The following is a 26,100-nucleotide window of genomic DNA, read 5'->3' as shown; positions in this document are numbered from 1 at the left end:
ATTCGACTCTGAAGTCTAATATCTGGGAGACCAAATGGAAGTTTCTGTGACTGATTTGCTATCCTTGTTTCTGACAAAGATCTATGTGCTAGTATTTTCCGCCTTTAATATACTTTTCTTGGAGAAACAAAGGGAAACAGAGCTCTACAGTTTCCATGCCTGAACTGTTACCACCATTCTTATTTCCACAGCAGCCTGAGCGGGTTACCCTTGTCAACCCCTACACCTCCAATGCCATCCACCCACCCTGTCCCTGATCCCAGAGAACAGACTGTTTCAGGGGAAGAGACATGGTACGAAGGATAGTGATGTTAGCTGAAGAATGTGTGGTTTGTTTTATGCTCATAAAACTGTGACACTGTCCATTCCCCATGTCCCAAAGCCCAGTCATCTGTCTTAGTGTGATGTTGGATTAAGGAAACATGACAGAGAGTAGAATTTCAATCTCTCCACCCATTTATCTCTCAAACAGGTAACGGAGTTTAAGTGTATAACCCACAGCAACTCTGATTAAACTCACCTGTACTCTTATTAGACTCTCGAGTATCCCCAGCCTCCCAGGGTTCTCTCACACTTCTATACTGACATAACTCTCTCACCCACTAGGTCCCCATGGTTTTTATTCCACTCTAATTGCTTTTTTCTCAACAATTCACCTGAGAAGCTTTTATCTTTTTCTTGACAGAATAGTAAAAGGGGAAGAAATTAAGGCAACAAAGGAGGAATGAGGAAAGCTGTGAAACCCACAGCTCAATAATTTTATACTAGCATATTGGAAGTTTTATAAATCTTGTATCTGCAATTTCTCCTCTCAAAAGCCAGAACACCCAATAGAAAAAAAAATGTTGGTCAGAGGAAGCTTTCACTGGAGCAGCTGTTCCGAATAATGCTGATATTCTTGTGCCTGGCACACTCCCATGGGAATATTCAGAGCTCTGTACAGTTCTTACCTTCTCTCCTACTCAAGAAAGTATGTGGATGTATAAGTGAACATAGCAATATTATAAGTATAATTTTAATCTAATTGATTTTTTAAAAATTTGCAAAAGTGCCTTATTAATATAGGCAGTCACCCTTTCATAAATGAGAATTTCAAACTACATTCTACAATGTTGCCTTATAACCTCCTCTTTAAAGTATTTGAGCTGTCACATGGTGCACAGCCCCTGGGAGAAAAGGCCCACTTTGAGGCCAGGTCTTTGTGGAGAATGGTATCAGGAGCAGGGCCTAGTCATGACCTTTGAAACACCTCTCACTCCCTTTCCCCTGACCTTCATGATAAACGCTATAGCTACTCTCAACCCCAAATCAAGCATATTCCCATGGAGTCCAGGGTTACATCTGAGGTCCAGTGGTTTAATAGCATAAAGTAGATTGATGACTATATGAGTGTTCCTTCACCCAGCCCAACCTTCCCCACCCACCCACATTATTCTACACATTTATTCTCCAACCTCTTCAACTCTCACCCCTGATTCCTCCATACACTGCAGAACTAGGTTGAAGTCAGTTGGCTAATGCCTTTTTGGACAGTGCAGCCATGTAATGGGAAAATAACACTTTTCTCCAGTCCCTGCTGTAGATCCCCAGCACTCACAAAATTTTTTTTTACAGATTATGGGCTCTTTGATGACATCAGCTAAAAAAGTGACATCCAGGGATGGGCAGCATTTGACCAGATGGGCCAGTCCATGATAGTCACTTGCTTCAGAAACTGTGCTTTGCGCAGGCCAAGACACTTAAGAATATTCTCACTACCCAAAGGGCCATAGTTAGGGATCTTAAAATATTTTAGCTTTTAGGAACTGGAACCACCACTTTCCTTAGTACACATAAATTTATTGTTGAACTTTCAAGTACTTGGCTGCCAGTAATATGTGAATCATGAAGGTAGGGAAAATTTCAAACCAGTATCATAATTAAGAACCTCTGCTTTAGACAACCACAAGTAAACTTTATAAGACTAAATGGTACTACCTCCTCCGTCCAATTCAGAAAGCACCTATAATGCTGCCTTCTGAGGGCAATAACTTTCAACAATTGGATATGAATTTTTCCATTCCTTTTGAGAAGATCTTGCTCAATGCTGTCTAGGCTATACATAATCAGCACTTGCCTCGCTGTTTATACCAGGTCATAGACAACTTGTTTTAATTTCCATAACTAGAACTTCTAATAATATTTTCCATGAGAGAGAAATGAATGACTAGCCAAAATCAGTGCTGTAATCGATTGATTAGCAAAACTTTATGGAAGGAAGACAGAATATTAAATATTCTAATATAATACTGCTGTTAATACCAATACTAATACTGATAAAAATTCCAGTATATATATCATCAATAATAACTATCATTGCCATTTGTTGAAAGCCTACTGTGTTTCAGTTATTGTACTAGGCACTTTTATCTATAAGGTCATTTAATCCACACTATTATCATCCCCATCCCTCAGATAAGAAAAGAGAGACTCAAAGAGTAAAGCAAGTAATTAGTGGATCGGGCATTTTAACAAGGTCCACCCACTGGAAAGCCCTTGTTCTTTCCACCAAACAATATACAATTATGCAAAATAGAAAGATTCTTCCCAATATGGCACTGTTTCAGAAATATGATTATAGGGAAAGTACATTTTTTTTTTTTTTTACATTCCCACATAGATTTTCTCTGGACTAATCAGACTTCATAGATGGGGTACATTAAAATCCCAAGAAGAATTTGTAGTGGAGCACAGCCTGTTATTTTATGTTCTACTAAGCAAATACAAGGATGTAGAGTATATGCCCTCACTCATAGGAATAATTAGCAGACTAGTCAATATATCCCCTCAACATCCTCCTACAATGTTCAGCCACTTGAAGAACATTACTTGAAAAAAGAAAAAAAGAATGTAGTAACTACAACAAAATAGAGAAATGAGGAAATTATGGCAGCAACACAGTTCCAGATTTACATCCTCAGACATTTTGTAGATTGAATTTTTCCAGTGTTGGCAAATATATGCTTTCCTTATTTCCTTGCTATGGCAGACATTACTAATCATCACAACGTATGGCAGACATTACTAATCATCACAACACTCTTTCCCACTGAGCCCAGATGCTGCCATAGCACCCTCTTTAAGACCATATTTTGACAACCACTGCCAATGAATTGTAGTTAGCATGTGATAAGAAATCCATTTCTGTCCCTATATTATTTTCTCACAAAAATAGTGTTTCCTTGAGGTTCAGTGATCTATCACTCTGGCTATCGGAACAATGTGCTAGGTACTCAGAATTATGGGAGATTTTTAAGCAGTATTATTCCTACTCTGTGTCTATCCCTCCAAATGTTCAAACACATCTACAATTTTAAAATTTTCATTCCTTCCTACTTTCTGCTAGTTATCATCCTTATGAGAATTAAATAATCATATCAATTAGAAAACTTGAAGACTTACTGAAAATAAAAGGCTGATGAAAAATAATTCATTCTTCCAATTTAACACTGTGAAGAGTCTGATTCTTTGGAACCCTGAAATATTGCCCCCAAGCATAAAATAATCACAAAATATAAGGCATGGTTCTATGCATTTGATATTTTATAGCATTTTGAGTAAAATTATACCTTAAAATTTTAAAAAGAATTCAAAGAATTCTTTTATTAATTTAACTCGTGTTCAAGTTTACTATCCAGCCTAACTGTAGAAAGGGCAATGTTTTCTTTTTTACCTGATTAAATAAATTCTTCCATCAAAGTTTAGGTAGATAGTTTGTATGTTATTTATGGATTAAATAAATAGTGTGACGTGTAATCCCTGAGTTATGAGATCAGAAACGCATGTAAAAGCAGTGATATCGAGTAAGTTGAATACTGCTGCTGTAGTTCTAGGTCCCTTCACCCTGGGCTACCTCACGCCACCTATAACTGCCTCTCTCTCCACTCTGAAACCTACAAAGGCAGGGATAAGCAAACTCCATCAATAGGTACTTACTTTTCAATTTAAGGGAACTAAATGAAATTAGATCTTTCATCATGAGTCCGCCATTATGTCATGGACCAAACTTTTCTATAGAGAATATTTAAGTCTAAATCATCACTTATTTAATAAATTCCTATAATACTTTCAGCATTGTGCTAAGGCCCATAGAAAATAGAAAGATATGTGAGATATGGTCCTTGCCATCAGGGAATTTTAACTTACTCTTTTAAAAAAAATTCTTCTGTCGTATGGCTTTTTCCCAAAGAAGTAATTCAACTGAAGCAAAAAGATACATGCTATAAGACTGCATAGTCATCTGTAATAAAAGAATGTTGCTAGCCACCTAGGAGCCCAGCTTCAGGAAATTAAAATTATTGAGCATCAATATGTAGAACATTATACACTCATTTGATTAATAGTTATGAAAACTGAAACATACAAAGTATTAATAAATAACTGAAATATAGGCCATGTAAAATAGAATGGACCTAATCTGTGCAGTTCTGCTAACCATATATAAATGTAAGAGCTGGCAGGGGAGAAGTTAAGTTAGAGTCGTAACAAGAGAAAAGCCTTTAAGTATGTGATGGCTTCATATTAAAACAGGATCTTACTTTGCAGTGGTGTTTCTCAAAATATAAACTTTCTTGAATCATTTTAAATAAATCTATTATTATTATATTTGCATGATAAATATAAAACATGGAAAACTTTTGAGGATAAAAACCTTCTTGCTTTTTACTGGCAGTTTTGGTATCTATTACTTACCTATTTAAGAACTTTCTAAATTAAGACTAGGACTGCGGCCACTGGGTGGCTCAGTCAGTTAAGCATCCAACTCTTGGTTTCAGCTCAGGTCATGATCTCAGGGTCCTGGGATCCAGCCCCACGTGGGGCTCAGCACTCAGCAGAGAGTCTGCTGGAGCCTCTCTCTCTCTCTCTCTCTCTCTCTCTGCTCCTCCCCTGCAGGCATGCTCTCTCTCTAAAATAAATAAATGAATCCAAAAAAAGAAAAAGACTGGTACAATTGTGAACTCAAAGGGCTCATTAGAGTGAAAAATTATTGGCTTTATCAGTGCTACCCATTTTTACGTAATTAGCTGTATTACAAGCATATATTTATTGAACCTTACACTGTGTCGTCATTTTTCTACCTATACTCCAGCCCTCTCGACCATAATTTATACATTTAGAATTTCCTAACTTTACCCCTTCCTCATTCTTCTGAGGAAAGTAGTAGACCCTTGACCTTCTGTTCTACAATTTGTACTTTTTTCAATGTGAGCTGCAGATTTTGCGGTAAAGACATTTCTCAGGTGGGCAGCTCCCACTAATCACCAAATAGCAGAAATTTCTATGTGCTCAGCAAATAGCAGACTGAATTTATCATTGTACATGGTTGATAAGAAAGGGCATTTATTGTTTATTAGGTAATATTCCAGACAATCCATGTGAGGGTAATGATACCCAGCCCTGGAAGCCAGAAAATAGCAGCATTTTTCAACTTTGTTATAAGATAAGGTGAAAGAAAAGTTATTGCACAGCGGCTATGAACAATGAGGGGAACCTGACCTTACTAAATCAACTGCCAGTGCAGTCGTAGAAAGGCCAAAGAGTAACTAGATTACTAAAGATGTGTGGAGAGAAAGGGAATTATGGTACTGAAACATTCTGGGAGCAAATAGCGAATGCTTTTCAGCAGAGAAATAGGCCAGCTAAGTCATTTAGTATACATAGAATGTCCTTCCATGACCTTTCTATACTAAGGACACAAATTAGCAAATTACATTTCCACTCACCGATTATATGAAATTGTGAAAGCTCGAGAGTTATTCCAGAGTTATCTCAGGAGAGGAAAGTGGAAGTCATCTGACACTGTCTGCGCCTCAAGTACGGCATAGGAGTATGAAGGGAAAGTCACTTGAATACATTCTTTTAATCTTGTTGAGTCTCAACAAAATTTTTTGACAAGTAATTAAAGATATGGGAGCCACCTTTTTTTAAAATAGGACATTCAGTTTTCCAGCATGTGTGGCTTTATGTTAATAAAGCAATAAGGGTACCCTGGTCATTTTGATATTTAAACTTAGTGAATTTACTACAGCAGTATTTCTTAAACTATGTGTTTTTTAAGTTTTATTGTTATGTTAATCACCATACATCACATCATTAGTTTTTGATGTAGTGATCCATGATTCATTCTTTGCATATAACACCCAGTGCTCCATTCAATACGTGCCCTCTTTAATACCCATCACCAGGCCAACCCATCCCCCCACCCCCTCCCCTCTAGAACCCTCAGTTTGTTTCTCAGAATCCATAGTCTCTCATGGTTCGTCTCCCCCTCCGATATCCCCCCCTTCATTCTTCCTTTCCTGCTAGCTTCTTCTTCTTCTTTTTTTAAACATATAATGTATTATTTGTTTCAGAGGTACAGGTCTGTGATTCAACAGTCTTACACAATCCACAGCGCTCACCATAGCACATACCCTCCCCAATGTCTATCACCCAGCCACCCCATCCCTCCCACCCCCCACCACTCCAGCAACCCTCAATTTGTTTCCTGAGATTAAGAATTCCTCATCTCAGTGAGAACATATGATACATGTCTTTCTCTGATTGACTTATTTCGCTTAGCATAATACCCTCTAGTTCCATCCACATCGTTGCAAATGGCAAGATTTCATCCTTTTGGTGGCTGCATAATATTCCATATATATACACACACACACACATATATATACCACCTCTTCTTTATCCATTCGTCTGTTGATGGACATCTTGGCTCTTTCCATAGTTTGGCTATTGTGGGCATTGCTGCTATAAACATCGGGGTGCCCGCACCCCTTCAGATACCTGCATTTGTATCTTTGGGGTAAATACCCAGTAGTGCAATTGCTGGGTCATATGGTAGCTCTATTTTCAAGTTTTTGAAAATACTGTTTTCCAGAGTGGATGCACCAACTTGCATTCCCACCAACAGGGTAGGAGTGTTCCCCTTTCTCCTCATCCCCACCAACATCTGTCATTTCCTGACTTGTTAATTTTAGCCATTCTGACTGGTGTGAGGTGGTATCTCATTGAGGTTTTGATTTGGATTTCCCCTGATGCTGAGGGATGTTGAGCACTTTTTCATGTGTCTATTGGCCATTTGGATGTCTTCTTTGGAAAAATGTCTGTTCATGTCTTCTGCCCATTTTTTGATTGGATCAGTTGTTCTTTGGGTGTTGAGTTTGATAAGTTCTTTATAGATTTTGGATACTAGCCCTTTATCTGATATGTCATTTGCAAATATCTTCTCCCATTCTGTCGGTTGTCTTTTGGTTTTGTTGACTGTTTCCTTTGCTGTGCAAAAGCTTTTTATTTTGATGATGAAGTCCCAATATTCATTTTTGCCCTTGCTTCCCTTGCCTTCGGGGATGTGTCTAGGAAAAAGTTGTTGCATCTGAGGTCGAAGAGGTTGCTGCCTGTGTTCTGCTCAAGGATTTTGATGGACTCCTGTCTCATGTTTAGGTCTTTCAACCATTTGGAGTCTATTTTTGTGTGTGGTGTAAGGAAATGGTCCAGTTTCGTTCTTCTGCATGTGGCTGTCCAATTTTCCCAACACCATTTGTTGAAGAGACTGTCTTTTTTCCATTGGACATTCTTTCCTGCTTTGTTGAAGATTAGTTGACCATAGAGTTGTTTTATAGAAACTGCTCAGATAATTTAGGAAAATAATGCAGAAGCTATTGCTAATCCTCTTGTATGTTCACATTGTACATTAGAAAAGTGAAGACTTGGAGAAATGCTCTAATTAAGAATCCTATTTAACTCTGTTTGCAGTGGATACCTTTATTATTTTGTATTTTATGTGAGATTTTCCTTATTTTATAATACTTATTGACATGAACATCCCTAGGAAACAACAAATATAGCAATAATAAAGTATTTATGATAGGTTTTCAACCTTTGGACATAACTAATCTTTGTTAGGGTCAAATCATGAATCGTTCTGATGATTAATTTGAATGAATCAGCCCACAATCAAAATAGCATTGCAATTTATTGTACAAGAAAAGAGCATGTAGCTTTTATTTTATTTTTTATTTTTTTAAAGATTTATTTATTTATTTGACAGAGAGAGACAGCGGGAGAGGGAACACAAGCAGGGGCAGTGGGAGAGGGAGAAGCAGGCTTCCTGTGGAGCAGGGAACCCGACGCGGGGCTCGATCCCAGGACCCTGGGATCATGACCTGAGCTGAAGGCAGACACTTAATGACTGAGCCACCCAGGTGCCCCAGAGCATGTAGCTTTTAACAGCCTCCCAAATTGGAAATATAGCAACAGAATTGGGTACTAGTAAAAAGGATTCAAGCCACTGTTAAGGATTACCAGACTCGATATGACCCACTATGTAGTCACAAGATACATGCATATAATTTATGTAAATTTGAATTATATATTAAAAGCAAAAAAACCCACTATTTTTTCCTCATTATATCTCTTCACCTTCATCCATCTTCAACTAGACCCCAATTTAGAAAAAGGGAAGTCAATGTAGCAATCAAAGAAAAACCAAAGACATGAACTCGAGGCCTTTAGTGGGGACTCTGTCCTGAAAAATTCCAAGGTGTCCCTTTCAGAGTCTTCAAGAGTTGCGCAGTGTACAAGTTGTATGGCCACACTGAATGTCTCTGACTTTTGTGTTTCTAAAGACCCAGGGCCTGGTTATTTAAAGGTAACTTAAAGGATTTTTATGGGTAATTTTGATTATTAGAGATTTTTGTTTTACCTTATCCACTAACCTTACAGCCTAACTCCCAATCTCATATATTTTTAACAGAACAATACCAGAGTTATATAGCATGCATACTCCATTCTGCTTCATAATGGAGGAATTTTTATTTCATGTGGTTTCATCATATGTTTTCATATACTAATGGTTTCCAGTTAAAGCTGAAATAGTTCAAATATGAATGGTAAATACTATTATGATGAAGTATTCCAAATATGAATGTTAAAACTATGGATCTAGTTAAGTCTCTATGGATTCTTCCATTCTTTAATTTTATAAAAAATTAAAAACAAAGTAAATGAAATTTGGATTAATCTTCAATATTCTAATAAAAATAATTCAATGATTCATTTCTAATGGGAATATTTTTCATTACTTAGAAAATAGATTTGACTCAAATACTGAACATAAAAAGGTTACTGCTCTACTATTTAATATAAACTCTAGACCTAATAATTTTTAAATGATGTATTTATTATCCCAGAGGGCTAATAACATGCTTATAAAAGCACTTTTACTACCAGGTATTTTGTAAAACCATATAAAATATTTTTAACAATTTTCATATATCTCTATAAGGAGAACAATATAATTTATTGCCAGAATCAGTTAAATACACAGTTCTTAGTTAATTTTACTATAACTTCTAAGGTTACTTCCATGTTTATTCTGTCTTTAGCTTACATAAAACTATTCTGTATATGTATGTACATATACACACATACATATATTTATGTATGTATTTGTATCTGAATATGCACACACCTGCTAGCCTTTCCAAAATAATACCTTTATATTATTTTTATATTAAAAGTACAAAAATATGGTGCTCCTGGGTGGCTCAGTTGGCTAAGTGTCTGACTCTTGATTTCAGCTCAGGTCATGATCTCAGGGTTGTGAGATCGATACCACGTCATGCTCTGTGCTGGGCGTGGAACCTGCTTAGGATTCTCTCTTTCCTTCTGCCCCTCTCCCCCCGACCCCTCTCAAAAAAAAACTACAAAAAATATCCCCAACTGCAATGCCCTTTGCATTAGATATTAGGAGCAAAAATACAGATGTCTGTATCACTCACTTTAAGATCCATCAATGCTGGGTTCCTTTTTCTTGTTAACCCAACCTTGCATTGATTTTGCTTTGTTTAATGCCATATTAATATCTGTGCTTCGGGCTGTCGTATTACCCTAGGCTTGGATGTATGTAAATCTTATTCATGCAACTGAGGTCTGTAACAGCAGAAATTATTTTTTAGTAAATAATAAATTCTTGTTGAATGTTTGAGAATAAATAAATAGAGGCTTGACCAATGAATTCACTGAAAAGGAGAAGGGACTATCATAGCAAATATAAAAAAGGCAAAAGGGTAAGGATTCAGGGGCAGGTTAGAAAGTCTAAGAGTAAAGAACCTGTGGCTACTTACTGTCCTTTGGGGATGAGGACTGGGCTATTCCTCAGGTTTGAAAACACAATTTTATGCAAGAGGAAAAAGTAAACAGCAGTTTGCAAGATGTGGGTTTTCTCAAGATACATCTAGTATAAAACCCAGTTAGTGGCAAAAAGCAGAAAAAGGCAAACTGATAAGTGAAACTGACCAGATAAAAACAGCTGATTTGAATATAATGGAAAAATTAGAGATTTTTTTTAATGGAGTATGAAAACATTAGAGGTAAGGATATTGAAAAAGGCAAAAAAAGGAAGTTGGGTATTTTTTGCTTTATCTAACTTTTAAATGGTCTTCATGGGTTTTTTCTTGTAGAATGCCAGAATCCCCTGGTGAAGTTCTGGAATATCCTCTGTTTGTCACAGTCGGTGACTGGCTGGATTCTATAAAAATGGGGCAATATAAGAATAACTTCATGGCAGCAGGGTTTACAACTTTTGACCTAATTTCAAGAATGAACATTGAGTAAGTGGTCCTAGGTTTATTATTGTGTTTAGCAGTCCACTCAGGAGATTACAAATTCAAATACTGGATCAAGAACACCATGATTCAACTACATTTCCTAACGCTAGTATGGCATTTCCACATCTTTCCTCACCATTTCTGATTATCATTCCAGTGGAAGTTGGACATTACACTTTTAACTATTTTCCTTTGGAAGAGTATGTTTAATTCAAATAGCTATTTTAAAAATTTGTTAATGCTTTCTGAAATGCATATTACTCTCATTCACATCCTAGACTTTACATCAGCAAAGTTTACCTAGGCAAATTTCTTATGACTCACATATACTAATCTTGCATAATCAATTCCTATTACTTTCATCAAATGTAATAATTGTAATCATACATTATCATCATGTAATTTCAAAACTCCTTCTCTATATTATTAAAGTTGGGCATTTTTCCATTGTCTCAAAAATTATTCCCTGCCTGGGTGCAGTAAATTGTTCAACATGTGCTTAAAAGGTAGATACTAAAACTAGTTGGTTGAATCATATGAAATTCCCATTATTTTGAAATAGTGATGGCAATTTCATATAGTTCAACATAATACGGCTTTTTGTTTTCAGATTATTGAATGACCATAGGTCCACATTATACCTTCTACCCTATTTATTAATTTGCTAATACTGTTGAAAAGTTATATCATTATCTAAATTGTATACCTGGGGCACCTAGGAGGCTCAGTTGGTTAAGCACCTAGCTCTTGATTTCGGCTCAGGTCACAATCTCAGCGTCGTGAGATTGAGCCCCACGGCAGGCTCTGTGCTCAGTGAGGAGACTGCTTGAGATTCTCTCCCTCTCCCTCTGCCCCTCCACTCTCTTTCTCTCTCTGTCTCTCTAAAAAAATAAGTCTTTTTTAAAATTGCATACCCTTTAGGTCTATGGAATGTCTGAACATTATGTTAGTACCTGAATTTGAAATTTTTCTTTGTATCCTTAAATTTGAGGTAGACTTGATACATTATCTGGCACCAGGGAGAAGAAAAATGTAACAAAGTCTTGATGTTCACTTATATCTCTGCTTAAACTCTCATTTTACCAGCTATACAATTTTTGTTAAATTCATAAAGCAAATCTGACATGGTACATACTTACCTTATGTAAATCTTCATTTCCTATCTCCTGTACTTACCAGATCTAAATGTCTCTCCTCCCCCCACCCTCAACTCTATCTCTTTTTCTCTCTCACAGTGATATTAGAAGAATTGGAGTCCTACTCATTGGACACCAGAGACGGATAGTCAGCAGTATACAGACTTTACGTTTACACATGATGCACATACAGGAGAAAGGATTTCATGTATGAAAGTACTACAAGCACTTGTGTTTTGTGCCTCAGCATTTCTAAAATGAAAGATATCCTCTCTACTACCCTCTCTTCTGATTCTCCAACATCACTTCACAAACTGCAGTCTCCTGTTCAGACTACGGGCACGCACCTTTTGTTTATGCTTCCAACTTGGATTTTAAAATTATGCCTCATAGCTCCTCTCTGAATAACCTGCAAATAAAACCCCGGCCCACTGCAGATTATCACTACACAATGGTAAATAACTCAGCATGGATTTGTAACTTTGTACAACAGTATTTGGGAAGTGTTTACGAACTTAACCCAAAGGAATTTGCGCACATGCGGCTTCCTTAGTGATGTATTTAGACTTCGATGGTAGATGAAAAAGAAATAGTTGACCTTTCTTTTATGTTTTGTGATCAAGTAGCTTCCAAACTGACATGAATATTTTTAGATAATTATATTCAACTCTGTGGATCATATTGTTACTTTATTTAACTGTTGATGCCTGATGTTGTTAGAATTATTTGCAGAAATAACCAATGATGTCATTTGGTGAATTCTTGTCAGGTGTGACTGCACTAAGAAGGGGGTTATCAGGGAGGGAGAGGGAGAAACATACTGTGTTTTTCAATCTTCTAAGTCTGGGTTTGTCTCTTTTTTTAAATTGCCTTTATAGTGTCCTACATATTTCATAGTAGGTGGTAGTTTAGAGGCTTTTCCCTTCTAAGTTTTACTAACTATAATATATTTCTCTCCTACCTTATGAAGATCACCGCAGAAAGACCAAGAGTGGGTCCAGTGTTCTAAAGGCTTTCATCGAGTGAAGCATGAAATAAAAACCATGTCTATTCCCTTGGTTCACTTTCACAAGTTTGCAAAAGCAGTTATCAAAGCACTGAGAAAATCAGTTATTTTCAGTAGAATTGCTTCAAATAAAAGATCTAAGATTATCACCTTAGATTTAATGTAAAAAGAGTAATTAATTTAATTTAAACACAAATTTATGATAGCTATATGGTGCCCAAAAAAATAAACACATCTAACTGACTGTCTGATATTGGTGCATTTTGCAAGTTTAAGAATCTTTATATTTTTTTCCTAAAAAATAAGTTACATGAACATGCTGAGCTGTTTTCCAAACCTTTCAAGAGACAAGTATGCCACTGCATGTTCCAAAGAGGATATGAACAGACCTAACACATGAGCATATATATATATATATATAGTGTGTCAACCTGGGCCCATAACACAGTAACATAAAAATGTGAATACAGCTAAAAAGTGTGTTGTTATAATTGTCTCAGAGGCTGCAAAAAAAGGCAAATATATTTTTCAGTGAATTAAGCTGAGTCAATTTATCAAAACAGTGCTGCTTTATGAGTAAGTTCAATTGTAAAATCAGCTGTTGTCTGTGAAAGTATAGAATGGCTCTTGTGCTGGGTTTGGAAGAGTAGGGAGGATGTGTTGAGAAAGAGAGATTTTAAAAAGAGCAGGTTGTCTAAAGATGATTATTTAATAAATCAGTTTTTCTTTGATCCAAGACATAAAGGTGCCCAACCCACATTCTCCAGTTCTTACCTAAATTTTTGGTAATAGCAGCTGTCTTGCTATTAAAGGAGACTCTCTTTTATTCTTTTAAGATTTGTTGATTGTCCCATTAGACTAGACCCTTCCACATACATTCTTTTGCTGATTTATCTCCTGATTTTTGTCTATCACAGCTTAATTTTTCTCGTTTCAAAAAAAATTGTATTGAGCTAGAAGGACGAGTCTTTTAAATATTCCTTAAAGTATACTAAAAAAGAAAAAACTGAGAAATTTATCACTTTTTAAGTAAGTGTGTCAGAAATGCTAGCAACAATTTCTAGGCACCACATGCATGGTCATGCATCACTCATGCACTGTCTGCAGTTTGCTTGATACATTTACACAAACCTGGATACATGTAGAGGAAATACAAAATTTCCATACTTACCTGTCTTCAAATATATATTAAATAAGAACAGAATGTAAAACAGATTAAATTTATTAATCATATATTTATTTTTATAATACAACAAAAAAGTATTTAGAAAAATAAGGAATAGAATAATTATGGTCTTCCATAGGACTCTGTCAGCAACATCTGTATACTTTGATGAAATAAATTCTATAAAGTATTTAAATTTCTATGAGATGGGCATTCAGTACGTGCATATTAAAGATTAAAGTTCACTGTTAAGAATTTTTTTCTTAAAAAAGTACAGAGATCTTTTTCTATATCTGATTTATTTATTTCTTTTTTTCTTCCCTAACATCTTCCTCTAGTATTATAAAACTGCCTTTCCCCTTCATCTCTTATCCCAAATGCTCTTTAAAATTTCTTTAGAATCATATTTATATTTTTCAGAACTGTAAGCATGATAATCTTATGTGTGATTTTGAACTTCATCATGGTCAGAAATGTTGCGTTCACACATGGCTGAAATATTTGTGCACAATTAAACAGAAACATTAAAAAATTAAGGATATATATTTCTTAATCACCTACCAATCACAGATCCCTGATCCCAAGGATGTTATAAGATCCAGGAATATTAACAGTTAAATTGCCAAATTTATTTGGAAATTTCACATGAAATATTTTGAGATTTACACATATTTAGTAATTAAAACTGTTTAATATGCATAAGTATAGAACTTAATTATAGAAAGAAAATTAGTAACTTACATAAATCACAGCCTTCAGTAATGATTTTTGATAACTTCAATATGCATATACATTCATGTACCTGCTTTATTTTAAATTTTCTAATCTATACTACTGAGGAGCTTTTTGGATTTTGTAGATCAGACAGTTGAAGAAACCATTTTCATTTTATTTCCTGGGTGGCCAGTTTCCAGTCTATAATCAACTCATTATCCCATAGTATAAGGCATATTTGGGGAAAAAATGTAAAAACAATGCACAATCAAGAAGCGAGATTAGGTATGTAAATCATTAAAAAAGCAATCAGAAATTGCAAAGCTCTTGGCTTAAGAATCAAAAATTACAGCACTTTTGCACTGAGTTATCTTATAGCCATTGATAAATAAGTTACGCATGCCATAATAGAAAAAGATCTGTATACTTTAATACTCTGCATTACTCTTTAAAATCTATCCAGTTTTATCACCAAATAAAACAGCCTTTTTTTTTAACAGCCTTTTAACTACAGTTCTAAGACCTATCTTAGCCCTCAAAGGGAAAACAAATCGAAATTCAATTCTTGAAAAGCAAAGTCTTTACAGAAATTCTTCTGAAGAGGTGGTGAAGAATTCATTTCAACCACATGGCTTAAAAAAATCCATTTTTTATATCTTTCCCTACCAAATTTCTACTTTATAAATCATTATCCCAAAATTTTCACCAACATTAGGTTTCTTTTTTCTGTTCTTTCATTAAATTTTCTAAAATTTCCTCCCTCAGCTCCCTCTGTTCTTCTCTCTTTATTCCTCCATCCCATCTCTTTTCTTTTCTCAGCTTCTACCACTCCACCCTGATCCTTAACGGCAAAAGAAAGCACAGAAAATCCAAAAAAGATCTTACTACTCTCCTTAGAAGAGGCTGAAGATGGAGGGAAGGGAATGTTGCAAAAGTCATACATTAGTATTTTGGGTCCCACCACATAAATGGGAGCATTTGCACTCACAGAGAGGGAATGAACTTTGGTTTTTATTAACTGGAAATTAAGTGCTTTGGAAAGTAATTTCAAAATGGATGATGATGATCCTTTTCTATAGCTTCAGATAAGGAAATTTATTATTAAAAATTTTGTATTTTAAGAATCAAAAACTGTTATCAATTCACAGTTGGTGTACATGTGTTTATGTAACAGAGACTAGAAGCAAATATATCACATCTTCTACTATTATCACCTTAACTTTTCCAAGCTCAGATTCCATTTAGTAGAAAAGACTCATATCACTTCATGTTCAATCCAAAAATATTTTGATGCTTTTTATATGAAGACTCCAAAAGGTAGAGGAGTACACTGAGTCAATTTGATGTTATTCTTTCATTAGGACACCAGGCACTGAAGTCACCTAACTTCGGTTTTTATGCTCAACATTTTCAGCAACTTTCAATCTTTATAATGTTCAGTAAAGAGAGTATAAACTTTATTTAGTTCAATTTAACAAATTATCTATGAAGTGTCTCCTACACACATAAGATTTTTATGGCACAGATGAGTTTGGCTGTTCTGTCCTTACCTTCAAAACAACTCTTAAGCTTAAAACTTAGAGGTTGGAGCCTATTTGCTATGCTTGCTTGCTGTGATTGCCAAGAGCTAAGGGCCAGCTCTTTCCATAGAACAAAAATATATTAAATAAATTAATAAAGCCTTGTCCAGTGTGAATTGGGTTTGCAGTCTTTATGGAGAGAAATTTATTTTGTACTTCAAATTCTCATACAACACCCCACACTTCCCCTAGGAGAGAAGAGCATGCTTGCAGGATTCTCCTAAGACAATCTCCGTAGGAATCACAGATTTTTCTTGCCCAGTGGCAAACTTTTCAGTTCATGTGTAGATTCACTACCTCAAAGGTGCCTCCAATTAGAAAACATTAGCCTTTTTTCAAAACAACTCTGAAGTCATCTCTTGCCCAAGCCAATTCACTGGTCTTAGTATACGTAATAATAATTATGAACCTGCAATAGTTGCATAAAATTCTTTCAAACATGATACATTTAACAAGGGAAAGAGATGATTACTCATGCCTAGATCTAACATATTACTAAACGAAATAAAGGAAAGGAAAAATCTTAAGTTGCAGAGACATAAATACCCCTCTTCTGTTTCCTTAAAAAACAAAATATTAGGCAGGTATTTCAAAGATTTCACAGGATAAAAATAAATTTTGTATGTTATAGGGGATGTGACATTTCCAGGGGAAAAAGGTCAACAGATCCAGAAGATACAGGTCATCAAAATATAACTTTAATCCTCTTTCTTCTAATAATTAGATTTGAATTTCAAATTAGTTATGGATTTATATAAATGTATAAAAAAGGATGTTTACATCTTGAAAAACATGGGGGGCCCCTGGGTGGCTCAGTTGGTTAAGTGTCTGACTCTTGATCTTAGCTCAGGTCTTGATCTCAGGGTCGTGAGTTCAAACCCCATGTTGGGCTCCATGTTAGGCATGGAGCCTACTTAAAAAAAAAAAGACTTGGGTTCTTTGTTTTTAATTCGAAACAAAAATTGGTTGGTTGGCATTTGCTTTTTAAGGATTTTAGAAAGATTTGAAAGTCTACCTTTAGCTTATCAGTGTTGATTCAAAATTAATTTTAAAAATGAAACAAAAAATAATATGAAGAAAACTTCATTTACTAAGGGTAGCAAAGCACTATTAAAAGAATATAAACTTCATCTTTTAAAAAAAATTCTGGCAAATACAAAGTTTTGTGTATCTCTTAATGATACCAAGTCACTTCCATTGTATAATATTTTTGCACTTTACCATTGAAAGTAGTTTTTTTCTAAACAAAAAAAGAAAGGTTCTCACATGAGTTTCCATGCTGGTTAACTACAGTACCAGATCTCTACAACATTAAGAGAACTTTTGTCTCATTTAAAAGGAAAAATCTCAAAGACGAATTCCACTATCCTTAGACATACCTAATTATATACATACCTAATTTATCCAAAGGCATTACAGAAAAATTACCTGACAGATGAGGATGAAAGATAGCTCTTAAATGTAATATAAAGAAGTGGTTCCTACTTTCGATTAGAAAATGAAGTACAGATTAACAACACAGTTTCCTGGGAGTTGCAAATTAGAAAGGTATCAAACAGTGAAAAATCTTCTCTCAAGTAAAGCTCTTTTCATACCCATGTTCTCCATTATTTTTAACCTCTGGATATCTATTTTGTTACAATAAACTCACTTTTTGTTAAGATAATAAGTTATCAACTCAAATAATAAATCAGAAAAGCAGAGATATGACTTTATAGAGTGTTCTACAAAATAATGAAAGAAGAACAGCCTACTTCAGGATTCCTATTTAGTTAGCCCAGTCTCTAGCTCATTAGCCCTCATTGAAAGGAAAACTGCCTTTATTCCAAAATGATATATTATCATAAAGAAAAATTCAAGGTATGAGAACCTTCATTTTTCATATATCCAAATTTTATATTTAGGCATTAACTTTGAAAATAGATGTCCTTGTTTTCATAACTTAAATATGAGCTTACATGCAAGCAATACTGATGTAAATATTTCCATGAGTTTTGCCACATTTATAGATCATTATCCTCAGAACAGTCTTCATTTGCCTGTGTTCTAGAAAGACCAAATATCATTTAACTTTTTGAAATCATGATAGATGGAGTGAATAGTGCTAAATCATAAAGATGAGTAAACAATGCACTTACAAGATTTTTGCCTAATTTAAAATGTCCTCTTCTATTGCCTTCATAATAAATTAAATCTCTCTTCTACATTTAGTAATTTGTAGAATGAAATATATGCATTTAGTTAGAAATTGCTTGTTAAATTTTCATTTAAACACATCTTCACTCAGAAGCTTGAATATAATTCATTCTGTTAGCTCATTTCTCATGCAAAGCAGTAACTTTTGCTCTCTTTAGAATTATTTACCCAGTAATATCATTATTTAAGTTGTTATACAATTTTTCTTTGACTGTACAGGCTTTACTTATTGCCACATATTTTTATCTTTGAAATAAATCTGCTTAAAATTGTGGTCTTTAGAAGCTCTATGACAAAATCCATGGTTACTCATTTGCTAACAAACATGACTGAATGAGCTATTTTTTCTATCCATGTGATTCATGTGAGCATTGTTAAATCTAACTTATTTGAATATTCATTGGTATTTTATCTAGAGCTATTATTTCACTATCTTTAAAAGTACCTTTAAAACAGTACTGAATTTCATAGACAATATGACAATAAACAATGATTGGGGATTTTTAAAACTCCTGCATTGCTTGAAAAATAAGGTTTAATATGCATAAATGTTTATCATTGAAATTTTTAATTTGCTTTAGTGTGATGTTTCTTCCCATGTCATATGTGTTCAAGGAAAATTGTATTAATATATCTATACTATGCAAAAATCTCATCTTATTCTTATAAATATAGAGTTTTGACATAATTTTGGTTTTTTTTAGGCCTCCAAGAGAAAAAAAAAGTTAAAATGGGAGCATTTTTTTCTTTTTTGGTGGGGCATAATATTTGAGCAGTCCTAACAAATATGAATGTGTAACATTTGATTTTAAAGATTACTATATGTGCTTTATTTCTGATACATTATTAATCATTTTCTTAATCACATCCCATCTTAGATTGTGTCTTTGAAAATCTGAATAACTACAGGATATAAATGTCTATGAACATTTTTCATAAACTATACTTGGGTTTAATTTTATATTCAGTACAAACTTTGACAGCTTAATTTTGATTTTAATAGTTTCTTAACAACATTTCTTTAAAATGTTGGTTATATTATGCCTTCTATAATAACCTTATTTTTTAAAACTCAGAGGTGGAGCATTAATGCAGAACTTGGAAACAGACCAATTTCCATTAAAACTGAGGAAAAGACAAAAAGGTAATACAAAGAGGAGTTTTTTTGTCAAAACTATTAATTACCACATTAAAAAAAACTATTAGAAAAGAGTGATTAAAAATTCTGTCTTATTACTCTTTTGGTAATTTTGAAACTAAAATGCATTTTGAGGAGGGGAATCTAATATAAATAAGTCTATTAATATTTGTTAAAATATATAGTGATATATAAAATAAGAAATTTTGCCAAAATATTAAAAATAGAAATTTATTTTTTAATTTATTAATAAACCAAATGATCACAATTATTAACATTTCCATATTACTATTCTTTTGATTTCTAAGACCTATATATAATAAAAGAATTTGTCAAAAAAATACATTGAATTTTGGACTGTCAGAGCATTTTATACATGTCAGTGAATCACTCTCAAAGAGTTTTTTCTTCTGATATTATTAAATGTGAAAAATTTATATAAGATGCAGAAAAAAAACTGAGTTAAAAGGGTAGTCTTTTAAATCAATTTATGCTTTTATGCAATTATATATATTTTACATAGTTTCAAGTGTTTAAAAAATGTGGTATCTGCATATTAATTTTATGTTATATGTTATGATCTCAAAGTGCTTATATTCTTTCAAGGTGATTGCCTTCTCTTTTCAGTTGTTTTAAGTATTAAAAAAAAAGAGCTGCTTTATATCATATTTCCATTCAGTCTCATAATGCTTATAACTTTCCAGTTCTCAAAGAGTTGAAGCCAAATGCCAAAACACGGTGGCTAGAAGTTATTATTTTTGAAGTTACTCTCTTCTAATATGGGACAGCTGTCTCATAAAGTCTGCTGGAGAAAGCAAACTCTTAGTTTCTCATGAATGGAAATACAAAAAGAAAATCCTACATTGGACTTTATTCAAAATAATGAACATATATTTTTATAGTTATTTTTCACTACTTACTGTTTATTCAATTTTTTAAATTTCACCAGATGGGATACCTCAAACAAAAGTGAAAGGCCATCCCATTTTTGTATAAACTGCTTTCAGAGTCTCCAAAAATCCCTTGAGGAAGCAAAACATTCCCTTTTCCCAACTTATAACTTCTCTCAACCACTAAATGAAATAATTAGGCTACAGTTTAATATAAAGAAGAACAACAGCATGATTTCTCCAGTCAAAGCTCTGACACTATGGGAAACAGATATAACAAACAAAAGAAAAAAAAATTAAAGGAAATTCTATCTGTTTGCTGGTACAAAATTGTATAATTCCTAAATTTTAAAATTAGTATATACATATATATACTGATTTACATTAAATATATTTATCCATAAGTTCATTTGTTCCATTAACTAATGTTTATTGAACACTGTCATGTACGTGTCCTGTTCTAAGCACTGAAAATACAGTGACCAAGATAAGCAAAAGTCCCTGCCTCATGGAATTGATCTTCAAGTGGTAAAGGTACACAATAAAGAAATGTTATGTTGATAATTAAAAGCAATAAAGTTACATAGCATGACTGTGGTTTTTATATTACATGGTAAAATAAATTTTCTCTGAGGATGTGACATTTAAACTGTTATCTTAAAAGCATGAAGGAACCAGTCAAGAGAAGATCAGAAGCAAGAACACTCCAGGCAGAAAGACAAATTTAATGTGTGGGAGTTTAGAGTGTTTGAGGGTAGAGAGAACCGTGTGCTTAGTACACAGTAGAACTGAAGAGAGGCAAAATGAGACAGGAGTGAAAGAACATTTATGAGGCAACAGCAATAGTTTAAGCAGAAAAATAAATGTTGGCTTTTGTTAAAGTGGAAGTAGTAAAGATAGAAGTGGGGGAATTTGGGCTATGTTTGAACCCAGGGCTTCCTAATGAATTGGGTACGAGGGGTGAAAAAGAAAGAAAAATCAAAGATAAATTCTATTATTTGGACAATGAAAGACAAAGCGGGGGTGGGGAGACGCAGGTTTGAAGGGAAAAATCAAGAGGTTTTAGCTACATAATGCCTGAGATGCCTGTTAGATATTCAAATGGAGAGAAGTGTATGTGAGAGTTCCAAGGAGCAATCAGTGATAGACATCAAGATTTGGAAGTCATCAGCATATAAATGGTGTTTAAAATTTTGAGATCACCCAGGAAAAGGCTGTAAGATAGAGAAGTAGGCTGCAATTGAGGTCTAAGGCATTTCCATGTGTAGAAGTTAGGCAGAGAATTGGAAGCCAACATAGGACACTAAGGGAGTATAAGGTAAGGTAGAGGAAAAAAGAAATCCAACTGGTCATCTGGATTAAATGCTTATAAGAAGCCAAGATGTGAACTAAGAAATTGCCACTGGATTTGACACATGAAAGTTATTGGTGACCTTGACAAGGACAGTTTCTATGAAGTAGTGTAGTCAAAGCCTGATTGAAGTGGATTAAGAAGAGATTGTAGGAAAGCTGGTGGAGTCAATATCTATAAACAATTCTTTCAAGAAGTTTTACTCTAAGAAATAGGGCAGTAGCTGGAGGGAGATACGGGGTCAAGAGAGATTTTTGTGTGTGTGTGTGTGTGTGTGTGTGTGTGTGTGTGTGTGTGTGTGTCTAGAGAAAAGATGCTAGAGTATATTTATATACTAATGAGAATGATCTGGTAGAAAGGGGAAACTGATTATGATTATGCAAGAGAAAACATATAGAAAAGGCCTTGAGAGGTAGAAGGGTTAGGATACATAGTATAAGTAGTAGGGAGGTTAGTTTTTGATAGGAGGAGACATAGAACTGCAATGGGAGGGAAGGCAGAATTGCAGATAGGTTGGTGGATTTGTGGCGGAAAGGTAAAGATGTTACTATGTGAGTAGTTCTATTTACTATTGCCATAAAAGTCATTACGCAGGGTGGGAAGGGAGTATAGATTGGAGGAGAGAGGTATAAGTAGTTGGAAAGGGGAAAAGTGAACTATATATATATATATATATATGTATATATGTATATATGTATATATGTGTATGTGTGTGTATATATATCACACACACACACACATACATAAACACATAGTCAGTGGGTATTTGTGTATATGTTGTACACCACGGGAAAAAGACATATTGTATGAAATATTTTAAAGCCATTCTTACTGAATATTTTTGAGACATCTTACTTGAAGGACCTGAAACAATTCTGTGCTTTCTGAGAACTCTAAAAACGGTGTTCTCTTTTCCATAATGTAGAGATTGAGGACTTTTCAATGCCATAGATACGTCTCATGTTTTGTTATTTATTTTTGTCTATTACAGAGTAAAAGGCAGAAATATTTTGTAGCTATTCTAATTCAAAGCCTATGAAAATTATTAAAATTAGTTTAATCTTGAAAAATATGTATTATATATTCAAGCTGGTAGTTTTCTCAAAATACTATTTTGGAGGGTTTTAAGCCCCCATCTGAATTTAAAAAAAAAAAAGGCAAGCAGGCTCTAATCATTTAGTAAAATAATACTTTTGTTTTGTTTTCATATGAAAAACATCAGTACCATCTGTCATTTAGGAGAAACACATGGGCAATATGGTTGTTTTGTTCATTGTGCCCTCCCTATCCTACTGGAAGGATGTGATCTTTTAATTGTGCTTGGATCTTTATTTCTGGATAGGATGTATGTAATTCAATGTGTTGAATTTATAGGTGCATATGGATTTGATGTAAAATTAGATTGTGAATAATGGAATAAGATTGCTCTCCATTTTTTTGCTGTTTTAGCATAGACAAAAATAGAAAGATGTATGTGTACATATGAATATGTATTTGATTAAACACTTAATATTTAAATGGCCATGTCAAATATTAAGTGGTAGATGTTGACAGTTGCAGTATATTCAAAATAAAAGTTATAAAAATCTTTGTAGCACAAATACTAAAAAGTTTAATTTAATACTTAGTAGTACATTTATATAAAATGCCTAGATAACATCTGTCTAGGTTGAGGCATTTAATCCCTCATAGAGCAATATTTGACTAATGAAAAACTGCAGCTGAAAACATTTCTCTTTCCTGTAAGTATGAATATGGTTTTTAAAATGTATCTCTCTGTAACTTGTCATAAAGTTAATTATCATTAATTATGGATTTAGCAGTGTACCCATCTACTCTTACAAAAGGGGGAAAAGATCTGTGAGAATAAGGAAGTACAGCATGGTATTTTTTTTTTCTTTGTTATTACTGTTTCTCTTTGGTATCTATTTAGAGCTTCAATATATGCCTTCCGCTCAGGTTCCTTACACAGACTATGTTCTTTCTCTTTTCTGGTTGTATAACAAGATTGTAGAGAGATAAACACAGTAAAAGGGTGTTAAAAATTGAACTGCAATCCTACCTATTATCTACTTTGCTACAGCAGTGAAGTAGTCCAGACTTACTTAAAGGTGGTATTGTTTTCATCTTATAAAAATCTACTGTAATCTTATGATGTTCCATGTAAATTTTCATGTGCTGGCATGCTTACAAGTAATAGTGTTATAGGATGCTCAGCTCTCAATGAGGGATTGTTTGTGGTTAATTGCATTACATATATCATCTATCTATTTGCTGAAAGAATATGGTGTTTAGCAAAACTACCTGCTGAGCAACATAATAAGATTTTTGTACAAAGTACAAATTACTAATTATTGTATTTTATTTTTCTATGAGTTCCTAAGAGGCATTACCAGGGTCTTACAGATGGAGTAAGCCTGTTTATTAAAATATCTTAGCAAATAAAAGTTACAGTTCTGGTGGTTAAATCCATGACTTTTTTGTACTGTTGTCTTGATGAATATTTAATATAATTTATTTTTAAGTCTCTTCAATCTAGACGTTCTTTAGATACATAATTCTGGATGCAAAATCATAGCTGTAATTTTTCAAAATAATGTCATTACCTTCAAGGCATAAAATCACATAAATCACTATACACAGATACACATTTCTGTAGTGATTTCATATTGGCAAACTATTTTGTGAGCTTAAGTAAATTAAATTGTTCGTTGCAGAGGTAATACTGTACATAAATTGCAGATGACCAAAAGATATGCATAATGTCCAACTATTCAAATAGCTTTACACCATCAGCATTCATTCCAAAAATGTGCAATAAATTATGAATCAGGGATTTTCTATATTCTTTTAAAAGTTGCTGGTAAGAAAATACATAAAAAATTCCTCAATTAATCAGAACAGTGTTGTAGTCATCATATCTTAGACTTAACTTTTATAATTCTTCTACTACAGTTCCAGAAGCCAGTATGAAATTAAAACTGATTATAAAATACCTGAAACTTCCTTCTCTTATACGGATATCTTAAGTAGCCTTCAGAAAATCACTGCCATTTTTAAAGCTTCTCACCCTCATGATAAAATGAAGACAGACTAACTTATTAAATCAAGTGGAGTAATTTTTATGCTGAGCCTGTCAGTATTCAAAAGGAGTTTCAGTTGGCAAAGTACCAAAACACAGATTCAACCATATGAAATATTTACATTTTTAAACTTTTACATATTTTTAAAACTGGCATTTTCTGTTATTGAGTACACTTTGGGTTTCACTATTTAATCTCTAATGATAAGCCATCGCATCAACTACACTGATCTAAGATGATTTACTTAGCTATTTTGTCAAAGAATTATGTATATGCCTAAATTTACTGAAAAGTTGGATATCCAATCTCCCTGTCATATTTCCAGTTTTCACCAAATGTTTTCTGCTAAGCAAAAATAGAACTCAACCTAAGGGGAGAAAATACCAACCCCAAACAGGAAAAAATAAATCCGTGCACTAACGTTTTCTGAAACATAAGATTTCTGCTTAACTCTAAGAAAAAAAAGTCACATTCAGGCTATAAGGAAATTAGCTTCCATGTCTCATCAAAATGAATCACAAATGCCCAGACACAAAGAAAAGGAATCAACACCTCCCTGTAAATGCATTTACAGTCAGAAGTTAACAAACCAGAATATTTAGGAATTGGGTCAAATCCTACCCATATACTAAAAATTTCAGGACAAACGAAGACAGGAACTTACTAACTGAACACCTACTATATGCCAAAAAATATTCTTTTTAAATCTACTCAATCCTCAAAACTACCAGATGAGATAAATAGGTATTTTTTGAAAGTGAGGCAGCTAAAGCATGGAGAAGGGTTAATTGGCCTAAGGCCACACAGTTAGGAAGAATATCACTTTTTTTTTCAAGGACATCTGTAAATATTTTGGAATATGTAACTATTGAGGTTTTGTTACTAGTTTTAACCTTTCAAGAGTTAAGTTTACTCTTAACTCTTTTTCATTCTAAAACAACCACATTTGCAAATTTGGAAACCTAACAACAAAAATAGCACCCTATAATCATCCACATAAACACCCCCATCATAATTTTATATAATTCTTCTAGTCTCTTTTTTCACCCTCCTAGTTCGCTTAATAGGTAAAATTAATAGGCCAAAGATCAGGAAGTGTGGTTAACATAACCCTAGCTAATGTGGGGGGGGGGGGGCGGGGGGGGTTGGGTGTTCCATACTCATGGCCAAAAAGTAAACTATAGACGAAAATTTAAGA

At 33.9% G+C, this 26,100-nt stretch overlaps 1 protein-coding gene across 6 annotated transcripts in view; it reads left to right on the top strand.

Annotated features, from left to right (window-relative positions):
• EPHA6 (EPH receptor A6) overlaps nt 1–24,273 on the top strand; it is an 828,987-nt gene extending 804,714 nt beyond the window's left edge. For all 6 annotated transcript variants that reach the window (XM_027586196.2, XM_027586194.2, XM_027586193.2 and 3 more), the window contains 2 exons: nt 10,497–10,646; nt 11,879–24,273. In XM_027586196.2, the coding sequence (XP_027441997.1) occupies nt 10,497–10,646; nt 11,879–11,993 (265 nt within the window). In that variant the 3' untranslated portion in view covers nt 11,994–24,273. The remainder of the gene's footprint in view (nt 1–10,496; nt 10,647–11,878) is intronic.
• Nucleotides 24,274–26,100: the final 1,827 nt, after the last annotated feature.

The sequence above is a fragment of the Zalophus californianus genome, chromosome 1, assembly GCF_009762305.2.
Source record: "Zalophus californianus isolate mZalCal1 chromosome 1, mZalCal1.pri.v2, whole genome shotgun sequence".
In the NCBI taxonomy this organism is placed as follows: Eukaryota; Metazoa; Chordata; class Mammalia; order Carnivora; family Otariidae; genus Zalophus; species Zalophus californianus.
Note: the sequence above shows the minus strand (reverse complement) of the source record. Positions and strands in the feature narration are given on the sequence as shown.